Raw genomic sequence first — 11,789 nt, forward strand, 5'->3', positions numbered from 1 at the left:
GGAGGCAGCATGTCACTGACCATGCCTGACTGTCAGAGCAGTGACTTAAAACTCGCGTGTACTTGACAAGAGCTTATGACAAACGTTACATGACGGAACGACTGGTATCATACGTGATCTTTTGAAATAGCTAGTAATTAAAATTCACTACAAGTACACTTTAAAGCATAAACACCCTGGTTTGTAGGCTTATTTTCTTGGTTGCCTCACCTCAAGCCACGTGAGCAGTCGGGCGATCTCCTGACCCACCAGGCGTGTGTTTTGAGCAGCAATGGGATAGTGTTGCTGTGCCAAGGTCAGCCAGTCACTGACCAGAATATTGATGTCTTTCTGTGTGCTCATAAGTGCAGCGGCCAGATGAGTGACCCAGCTTTCTAGCATTCCATCCGTCTACAGAGACATAAAAACAGGTCAGGCCATTTACTGGCAGCTTGAGCCCAGTTGTCAGCCTTGTGATTGCTGATGTATGCCTATGGGTGTCTGTCTATTGCATTTAGTATTTCTCTTTCTCCCAAACCTGCACATTATGATATGGATGCCACTGCTGTCTACTGAGCAAGAGGCAACATTTGAACAGTGTTTGTACCCCTGAGATAAAGGCTTTATTCATAAGGCAGACAAATGTAGTCAAATTTGGTTTGCATAACTGTGATATTAAAATGTAATATTGGCCTTGGTTTAATTAAAGCTAGGGTAGGCCATTAATTGTTATATTTCTGTAAATTCCTTTTCTTTTTTTTTTTACATCCCAATAGCAATGAATAAAAAAAAATCCATAATTTGTAGCAATCACAGGGCAAAAAAAGCCCGTCCGATCATTTCATTCGGTCTGCATGAAATGATTGGATGGCCAACTTACTTGTCCACCAAGTGGCACTCTGCCTGTGCACTCATTGCACATGGTTGGAGTCTTCCACAAGACTAGAGAGATATATTGCTACACGGCAGTAACACACACACACACACATCACATTATCTCTAGCCGCTTTATCCTTCTACAGGGTCGCAGGCAAGCTGGAGCCTATCCCAGCTGACTACGGGCGAAAGGCGGGGTACACCCTGGACAAGTCGCCAGGTCATCACAGGGCTGACACATAGACACAGACAACCATTCACACTCACATTCACACCTACGGTCAATTTAGAGTCACCAGTTAACCTAACCTGCATGTCTTTGGACTGTGGGGGAAACCGGAGCACCCAGAGGAAACCCACGCGGACACGGGGAGAACATGCAAACTCCACACAGAAAGGCCCTCGCCGGCCCCGGGGCTCGAACCCGGACCTTCTTGCTGTGAGGCGACAGCGCTAACCACTACACCACCGTGCCGCCCCACGGCAGTAACAGAGAACAGCTATACCTACAGTTGCTTGCACTGCTAAACAAAGCAAGAAAAGAAAGACTGAAGTAGAAAAGGCTACGACAAAAAACAGGTTGGATAAAGCAAGAGGTCATACCAGAGTGAACATCAGTATGGCTTTTTAGCCACGCTAACAGCTGAGGAAATAGTTCCTGAATTTCTTTTGGACAAGTAATTATCTGTTTTGCTGTTTTGTTTTGTTTTTGGAGGGGTGTTCTTTTCCTGAGCTATGTAGCCACCATAGCTAGCTGCTTATGTAGCTACCATATATATTAGCCCAAAGCTAATGTTAGCTACACTATAGGTGTAAGCTAGTAGAATATGTAGCTACTGTAAATCCTCTAATATAGGCCGGGGCCTTTATTTCACTCAAGTGCATCTTGGTCCAGGCCATTATTGGAAGGAGGCCAGAATTAGAGGCAGGCCTCTATTTCTATTTGAGCAAAACAGACTACCAGTGGAATGAATAAAAACGAGATTTTGTGTCTATTTGTCAAGTTGATGCTTGGTTGCCTGGTTACCACCAGATCTACCGGTAATCACAATCAGGGGCGCCTGCAGGGTTGAACTGTAAGGTACGCACTAGCGGTGTAATCCCCCCCCCCCAAAAAAAAAAAACGCTTGTGTGCTGCAGTTTCTATGAAGAGTCGATCTATAGGCTTATACACAAAACAACGATAGAACTTTAACTTGAAATTGAACAATAGCCTTCCATGAACACAGGCTGATATTTGAACAACATATGTGAACTACACACGACAATAAACAATAAACTCTTTATAGCCTCGATTAGAATCTAGTGAACTTGCTCAGCACTACCGCACGCACGACTCTGACACACACTGTAGCGCAACGTGGGGTACATAGACTCATTGAAAAACTCCTTGGGTATTTTTCTGAGTTTACCGAAAATCAGAGTAGAAGGAGCCACCCACCCTCTGTCTGGTTTGAAGCGGTTCTGTAGGACATTGAGCTTTACAGAGTCCGGTGCACATTTTAAGGCATCTGGTTGAAGTTTACCTATGTCTGATAAATCTGATGTCAGTGATAGCGGGCTGACTCGTGGCTCATTAGTAAAGCTATCTGATGGCTCATTTGTCAGCAAGGTGGAGCAACCATCTACTTCTGATCGTAAGGGACATGGGGAGATGTAGGTGTTCTTATATGAAATTCACTGGATGTATGGCTAGTTTCAAACTCAGAGGTAGATGAAGGCAATTCCCTCAAAGGAACTGAGCTAGCATCCAGCTGCAGCGTACTGCTGCTAGGTTGCGGAGGAGTGGAAGCTGCCGGTGCCGTGTTACTAGCTGATACTGAAGAGGACTGGCAAGCAGATGACACCCCTGGATCACTGCTTTTGGACTTTTTCGTAAAAGTCTGACACAAGCTCGTTTGTTTCAGGGTTCGTTTACTCATTTTTGACTCGCTTCTCAATAAATTCTTGCACAAGCTCTGACTACTGACGATCGTCTGTCTCCGTTTCTCAAAACTGGAGAGAATCTCAGTGGTGCAAGAAAAGTATATCTGCATTGACCAATGAGCTTTCTTGGTCACGCACACCCTGCCCACTCCTGAAGCACACAAATGCACCGGCACACACACGTCTCTCTCTCTCAAATTATGTTGCATTGCCAAAGCATTCAGGTAACATCTCATCTCATCTCATTATCTCTAGCCGCTTTATCCTTCTACAGGGTCGCAGGCAAGCTGGAGCCTATCCCAGCTGACTACGGGCGAAAGGCGGGGTACACCCTGGACAAGTCGCCAGGTCATCACAGGGCTGACACATAGACACAGACAACCATTCACACTCACATTCACACCTACGGTCAATTTAGAGTCACCAGTTAACCTAACCTGCATGTCTTTGGACTGTGGGGGAAACCGGAGCACCCGGAGGAAACCCACGCGGACACGGGGAGAACATGCAAACTCCACACAGAAAGGCCCTCGCCGGACCCGGGGTTCGAACCCAGGACCTTCTTGCTGTGAGGCGACAGCGCTAACCACTACACCACCGTGCCACCCTATTCAGGTAACAATTATAATAAAAAAAAAATATCTCTCTCCCCAAGGTACGCCTAGTGCGTACGGCCATACGCCTGGCGGCGCCACTGATCACAATTGTCTTTCAAATCGGAACGATTGTGTAAGGCCACTATGATCTCAGAAACATCGTTGGTTATAGCCCCGGCCTGTATTAGAGTCTGGCCATTATTTACCTCCTCCGACAGCGAGACCGGACAATATTAGAGTCCCGGCCAGTAATGGAATACAGGCCAGTATTAGAGGATTTACTGTATGTTTACACACACCTCGCATGTAATCTATTTATGTACGTGTTCGCTGGTGTCTGCATTATAGTTTTGAACAAATGTTGTTTGATTGTATTTATCTTATGCTAGTCTATTGCTGGGTTTCAGTCACGTGACTTTTCTTAACAGTTTTACTGGAAGTGAAATAACTGGTGGTCTAAACGGCTGCTGTAGTGCAAACAACTATCGATAACTTATCAGAGTACGCTCGTAATCTAGAAGCCACTGCTCGCTTTAGATATATTCAGAAGATTGCTATGTGTAATGGAATCGACCCCTACAGTCCGGGAAAGAAGGATTTGTCATACGATCTCGAAAACTACCCTTCAGTCGAGTTCCCCGACATCTCGAACTATCTGGTGTTGCAGACGTCCTTCTACACCGCAAAACAGATGAAAGTGTGGAAGAGTATGGAAGTTTGCAACTTTTTTGTACGTGGCTGGGTAAAGGACCTCGGGATCAAGTCGCTGCCGAATGAATCCTGTATTGTTTTTGCTCATGTAAGTATGTTTTTTTTAAGCTTTTCATTCGCGTCTTTACAATGAAGCGCTGCAAGTTGAAGTGTAAACAAACAACAGTTGGCTTGATTCTCACTTGTGTTGGCTCTTATCTCTCAGGTAAATCATTCACAAAGATCATCAGAAACCCCTTTAAAGACCTGGACCTTGGTTCAACAAGATGGAGAAGAGATCATGGCGCATTGTAACTGTACGGCTGGGGAAGAATTTTGTCGCGACCTTCATGCATATGGACTTTATGAGGAGGAAACAAAGAAACAGCTGGGGACTTCAGCGCTTTGTGACTAAAAAGTATCATAAAATAATGACACATAGCAAGAACAGTACTTGGAAAACACTAAGGCCAGAGCTGAGAGGGAAATACAAACCTTTCACCAAGTGATCACTGCAAACTCGAGCGTGCTTCGACTCGGCTCCCTTCGATTTCAGTGAGAGGTTCAAAAGCCACCTTTCTCAACATCTTTTTGTGAAATCCTGTGTTCATTCACCCTTTTTTATTAGTTCATGGGGAATCCTGAAGAAACTTTTATCAGTTTCACGGTTTGATCGATTCGAACAACCTAAAACAACACAAGCATAAGGCATTTTTCATGCGAGCAATGCACCTTCTCCGTACAAATGCTTTGTCAACTGAGCTTTGGTAGACCACCAGCTAAAGTTTTGAATAACTAATAGGGCAGATGTGATGTCATGTGAAACCCAGCAATATTGGCTATGAATGAGATGTTTTACGAATTTGATATCACTTATTTGGTTTTGTAGTTATGAGAAAGATCATCTCATGGACTCATGCTCCAGCAGTAGTCAGGCAGTGCAAGTTCATGTTTTGGAGGCGTGGTTTTGGAGGCAGGTGGTGGGATTTTTTCAAAACCTAGTTTACTCTTGCTGGTTTATCCAACTTTACTTACCCGACCTTTAAGCACTGAGAAACAGGGTAATCCTTATCATAGACTAAACCAGGCTCATTTTTGCTTTTATAAAGGTTTATGATATTATAATTACATTACAGGCATTTAATAGACACACTGATCCAAAGTGAAATGCAAGATAACCAGAGTAGCCTGGGGTTAGGTGCCTTGCTCAAGGGCACTTCAGCCAGTCTTCCTGGTCCTGGGAATCATACCGTGATCTTTTGGTCCCAAAGCTGCTTCTCTAACCATTAGGCCATGGCTTCCAAGAGAAATGGGATTTAAAAATGCTCTGTTCATTTTGGCCAAAATGTGGTGCCTTAGCTGCCTAATGACAGGAACAGACTCTCAGGACTATAATTAACCCAAAACTGCTGCTTCCTGAATGGATTTCTGTGGCATTAGTTTCATGCATGTTGAATATTCATCCCTGAACACCCCATTTAATACATTACTGGGTGTAATATTTGCAGTACTGAATATTCTGTACTGTGAGTTCCTGTTAGTTGTGCCCTATATTTTCGTCCTGATAATGAAGTCCCATACCGACCAGCCGTGGATGATGATGACCAGCGGGTGGCTGCTATTGAAGCTGCAGGACTGCAGGGTGTGGGCTTGGAAGAGCTCCACAGTGCAGGAGTCCTCTATATCCTTCCCATCCGTATACATCCTGAACATGGATTTAGGCTCATAGTGCATCTTCATGTTCAACCCAAACTCATCGTCTGTAAAAGAGTCAAACAAACACTGATCTAACTGCTTTATAAGGCCATTAATGACAAATGTCGCTCATGCTTTTGTTTTATTTCCTTCCATGTTCATTTCAGATATGAGTGCAATAGTATAATTCAGTATGGAATTATTTTATCCAAATCCACTAAAGAAAAATTGGCAAATCCAAACCTAATCTGCTTCCACGCCAACACTGGATACATAACAAACATCAGACAGACATGGTGACGAAAATCAGTTGGAGATTATCTCTGGTATCTTTGTTGGATACGTGGGGAATCAGTAAACTACTGATATGTGTTCACTCGGCTCTTACAAAAGTCAGTACATTTCTTGATGTTTTGATATTTTAAAATGATTTGATATTTTAAGTCAGCGTGGGTTGTCCTGTATTTTCCCAGCTACTTCAATCAATCCATATGGCAACCATACATGTCGTGTTATGAGTTCTGCTTGTGCAAATATTTCTGTGTAAAGAACAGCGAGTTCTTTTCACTGAATTATGTTGTAATCACTTTTCTACTGAGCTGCCTGCTGGACACAGAGGTGTGTGTGGTGTATATCATTCACCCAGATGAATTGTCAAATGACTTCCAAGTAATTCCTAGTGTTTATATCTGTACGTCTGTGTTTTGAGGAAATTTAATTGATGTTCACATTACTGCATGAAGAGTTTGGTTCCAAAATGCAATAAACACCAAATTTGAAAAATTGAAACTCCCGCAACCAAACCATCATCAGTTATCATATCTTACTCATGCTATATTCAGTTTTCACCAAAACAAAATATCTGCCATTGATTTACACACTGCATTACGGCCTTTCATTCCAAAACGCAACAAGCGCCATCATCGATTTTTCTCAAAACCAGACATATCCATTTGGCCAATCAGAGGCCGCCACTGGCGTTAAGTCTTCTAAGATGGCTGCGCCTATGAAGTAATAAATCGCCTCGTCACTTCTTGCGTTTACTGGACAATTTCACGCTGAATTATGAATAATTTTGATAAAATCTAAAAAAATAAAATAATCTATAAAATAAAATAATCTGTCATGAAAGAACACGGTTAAATGCACTTTAAATAGAAAGGGATATGTAGCATTTTGGGGAAAAATGCTGTGGCGTGGATATGTACCGGTAGCGACTTGACAAAAAATAATTACTTGATTCAGTTAAAAGCTGTTAATTAGTTCTGGATTTCATTTTTGAAGTTTATTATCATTAAGGAGTTAGTTGATAAATTTTAAAACAGGATACAGTGGTTTTCCTTTTATCACTTCCTGTAATCAGAAAAAGTGATTTTTCTCGAAACAATGGAATTGGATATACAGTATAGTGTTTTGGAACCAAGCTCTTCACATGCTTATTAGCGCTAATTTTTGACGTGATTCCGATTCCAAGTGGAATTGATGGACGTGAGTCGGAAAGCTGATTTGTCAGAATTTTTATTCATTTTCTGAATAAACCACTACCACGGTTATCTAATGTGCAATTTCCAAATGAGTTGGTGTGACTCGTGGACTGAACCAACTGTCCTACATTCATGTCCACAGTTGTTAATTTAGTTAGCAATGTAAATTTGAGAATGAGCCCTAATTAAATAACTTCTGGTGAACTGGGACTGTCCTGTTAAAGTGAATGTAAAGCCTCTAAACTCCACTTTTTTTCCTTGCCAATGTCGCTACGGGCTTGCTCATTGGGGATAGATTAGGGATAAAATTGTCTCATGTCTCGGGTCGTTCAGATTCTGTAAAGCTGCTTTGGGACAATGTCTATTGTTAAAAACGCTATACAAACAAACTTGATTTGACTTGACTTGACTTTTTTCCTTGTACAAAGCAACAATCATTATGTTGATTGACCATGTGTTTTCGAACCATAGCTGATCCAAAAGGTCATAAATTAATGGAAAATCAATAAGATCAGCCAATTTTCATGGAATCTGCCAAGACTGAACTGGAAGATCCCGAAGGGGTCCGTGATGTCACACATGTGCAACAGTGGTTAGACCAGTCTTGACCAGTTTTGGAGAGAATTCTGATAGTGATTGGGATTCTTATATGTCAGATGAAGGAGCAGATGGTTACAGGGATATTCTGTAGTAAATGGTTATCTGTTTGCGACCCCAAGACGAGAAACTGCCAGTTCACTCAGTTCACGACAGTCTTCCTCTGTAGCGCACATGAAATGGATAGATAGACAGATTGATAGAGAGAGAGATGTGCAAAAAGCGGTGGTTACCTTTCATCATGTTTTCCTGAACAAAACTAAAAACAAATAGAGTCTTGCAGTATTGCAAACGGAGAGCATTTAACATGCTTCAGTTAATAATGAACGATGATGATTGCGTGTGCGCATTTTTCTTCCTGTTAAAGTGCATCAGATATGATAAGATTGGATGTCACGAGTGTGTAAATGTTGCCCAGAATCCTGTGTCTGGTGCAGTGTGTGTGTGAGATAATAGGAGAATCGACGAACTGTCCAAATGTCAGATCAAATGTCATTTATTAAATAAATGGATTTCTTTTTTGCTCCAGTAATTCCCATGTGGTCGTTCTGGTGGTGATGAACACTTGATGAATCAGATTTATTATTAGTAGGCGACATGAAATCTACCCACTTCGTTTGCACAAACTTCACCCACTGTTACTTTAGATTAGTGTCATTTCTCAGAACTTCATGAACTGAATGTCCTGTTGTATATGGATTTGACCGTCCAAACACAACTGAGCGCTTTCCCATTGTTATTTTTGTAAGATTCCTACAACAATATCCAATTTCAGCGAGTAAACAAGCACGGAGTCAGATGAACCAAAATGACCCAGATAACTGGGGTTCCACATGTGACATCACGCAAGATTTACCCTGGGGCAAGGCTGCCTTTTTCCGGGATCCGGATGCCATGATTTATCAATAGTTTTGTGCTTGATAATAAAATAACAAATAATTAATAATATTTTCCCCCTGTTTTATTAATTCATTTTGGTCGTTACTAATGATGTATATTCATTTTAAAGCATTACTATAAGGCATTACATACACTTTAACTCAATTAGCTTATTTGGCTTGATTCTCTTGATATGCTTTAGCCACTGTGTGTCTTTATTGTGGACTATTCTAAAATGTTTCGTCTTTAATTTTACATTTTTAAATTTTGTGCAATTTTATACTTCCTGCATTCCCGCAGTGGGTGGTGTTGCTGCCTCACAGCTCCAGCTTCCCAGGCTCAATGCTGAGTGAGGGTTCTTCTCTGTGTGGAGTTTTGCATGTTCTTCCTGGATTTGCATGGGTTTCTTCCAGGTTCTCTGATTTCCTTCTACTGTCCAAAAACATGCATGGAGGTGGATTGGCGATGCTAAATTGCCCCTCGATGTGGATGAGTATGTGAATGCATGATGTTCTCGGGATAGGGATCTACTGCAACCCTGACCAGGGCCATTCCTAAAGCAATTCCTGAAGATGAATGAATGTCTGTTCTTCTACAGCAACAGAAGGACACTTTATATCAAAGCCAAATAAACTTCGCCATATAGCTTTCGAGTTGACTCTTAATTCCCAGTGCTTTGACACAAGCTGGTTTTCACTGTGCACAAGCCCCTGATCTCGGATTACTCATCACTTTTATTCACTTCTCCCACCCCAGATCAACTACCAGATATTGTATGGGTCTTAATATCCAGGAATTGCATTGCATAATCTCATCTCATCTCATTATCTCTAGCCGCGTTATCCTGTTCTACAGGGTCGCAGGCAAGCTGGAGCCTATCCCAGCTGACTACAGGCGAAAGGCGGGGTACACCCTGGACAAGTCGCCAGGTCATCACAGGGCTGACACATAGACACAGACAACCATTCACACTCACATTCACACCTACGGTCAATTTAGAGTCACCAGTTAACCTAACCTGCATGTCTTTGGACTGTGGGGGAAACCGGAGCACCCGAAGGAAACCCATGCGGACACGGGGAGAACATGCAAACTCCACACAGAAAGGCCCTCGCCGGTCACGGGGCTCGAACCCGGACCTTCTTGCTGTGAGGCGACAGCGCTAACCACTACACCACCGTGCCACCCCCCATTGCATAATGTATTGCATGAAAACAAGGTCATATTAATAAGTGCTCACCTGCTCTGTTTCCTCTTGCTCTTCTCCCATCACACAGGCATGAGGTAATTAGCAGGAAGGATAACACATTAACCACATGCATTGTGCTCCAATGGACAGCTACCAATGCCAAGTTTCTTCTTAAAACTGAATGGAGTATTATATGTCTATCTATCTAAGTAAACTCGAGCATTTGTCGTTATCTCAGTTATCTCAGGGAAAGAAAAGGGCAGAGGTGGATATGTGTCCAAACTTAATGCAGGAAAGGGCCATTTTATGCAAATGCAGGATTTTCAGGGCTGCAAATGGGAGGGTCCTGGGCGCAAAGGCACTCTGACAGTAACCCACATTACAAAAGCAAGGAGGAATAGAAATGGGAGGGAGAGATAGAACTCGATGCACATTTTCAGTCAGATATTACCTCTCCCTACTGGGAATTGAGTTCTCTACACTAAAGGCAATGATTTACCACTGTGTAGAACAGCCATGCACTTTGTAGGTGACAGCACTACTCATAAGGCTTGCACTGTTATTGAACTGCTGTTTCATAATCAGGTCTGAACTTAAACAACTTCACTGAGATCAATAATCCCAACTGCGCTAGCTTCATTCGTACAGGTACAGAACATACCGTATGTACTCTTACTCAACTGTACAGTACCAGTGAAAAGTAATGGATGCACTTTCTAATGCATTGTTTTTTCTTTATTTGTATTACTGAAAAGTCACTTCATGTCTTAAAGTAATGATAGATGTCATTTCTCTTTAATTAGTTGAGTGGTTCTTGACATAATATGGATTACTACAGTTGTGGAATAGGGCTATTTACTGTATTTTTATTATTTAGTATTTATTGTTTGATTTCGAACGCATTAAGAAAGCAAGAAATTGCATTAACTTTTCACGAGGCACCTGTTAACTGAAAAGCATTCCAGGTGACTCCCTCATGAAGCTGGTTAAGATAATGCCAATAGTGTGCAAAGCGTCATCAAGGTAAGTCAAGTCAAGTTTATTTGTATAGCACTTTTAACAATAAACATTGTCGCAAAGCAGCTTTACAGAATTTGAACGACTTAAAACATGAGCTAATTTTATCCCTAATCTATCCCCAATGAGCAAGCCTGTGGCGATGGTGGCAAGGAAAAACTCCCTCAGATGACATGAGGAAGAAACCTCGAAAGGACCCAGACTCAAAAGGGAACCCATCCTCATTTGGGCAACAACAGACAGCATGACTATAATATTAACAGTTTTAACATGAAGACAGTTTCGTTGATGTTGTAACTCTTCATTGATGGAAACTTGAGTGCAAAACTGTTCATGACAACTGCAGTCCTAAAGTTAGCAAGTCAACTGTAGTCCTCAGCCATAAAAGCATGACTGTAAGAGTCCAGAGCATCCTCCAGGTGTGACTTTCAACTGTCCTCATGGGGCCGTCCTCCACAGGAGCAATGCGATGAGACTCCAACCAGACACAGGGCACCAGAAGAGGTCAGCATCTCGATCCCAGGACCGACATGTAACTCAGAGGGACAGATTTTTTTTGGGGGGGAGAAAACACAGGTTGTTAGGTATGCCCAATGTCACCTGAATAAGTGTAGGCAACAGGTGTCAATGTCTAAAAATAACACAAGTATTAAGTCTGTGTGGTAGGCTCGCAGAGACGAGTCTCTTGACATCAGGCATAACACACAACAATGGCATGTTAATATGTTTAAAAAATATCATGACCTGCTCTGGCTGGATGCTTGATTGGGTGATGGGAGCACACTCCTCAGCAATGAGACAGTTGGAATTATAGATCAGAGTGAGTGCAGGCAGATGCAGATGGGACCCTTAGGGCTGGCC

At 42.3% G+C, this 11,789-nt stretch overlaps 1 protein-coding gene across 1 annotated transcript in view; it reads right to left on the reverse strand.

The window, feature by feature from the left end:
• Nucleotides 1-10,044, reverse strand: part of lipca (lipase, hepatic a) — a 34,935-nt gene extending 24,891 nt beyond the window's left edge. The window contains exons 1-3 of the mRNA XM_060911727.1: nucleotides 9,963-10,044; nucleotides 5,649-5,827; nucleotides 211-390 (exon numbers count right to left, since the gene is read on the reverse strand). Coding sequence (XP_060767710.1) covers nucleotides 211-390; nucleotides 5,649-5,827; nucleotides 9,963-10,044 — 441 coding nt within the window. The remainder of the gene's footprint in view (nucleotides 1-210; nucleotides 391-5,648; nucleotides 5,828-9,962) is intronic.
• Nucleotides 10,045-11,789: the final 1,745 nt, after the last annotated feature.

The sequence above is a fragment of the Neoarius graeffei genome, chromosome 27 (genome assembly GCF_027579695.1).
Source record: "Neoarius graeffei isolate fNeoGra1 chromosome 27, fNeoGra1.pri, whole genome shotgun sequence".
Lineage (NCBI taxonomy): Eukaryota > Metazoa > Chordata > Actinopteri > Siluriformes > Ariidae > Neoarius > Neoarius graeffei.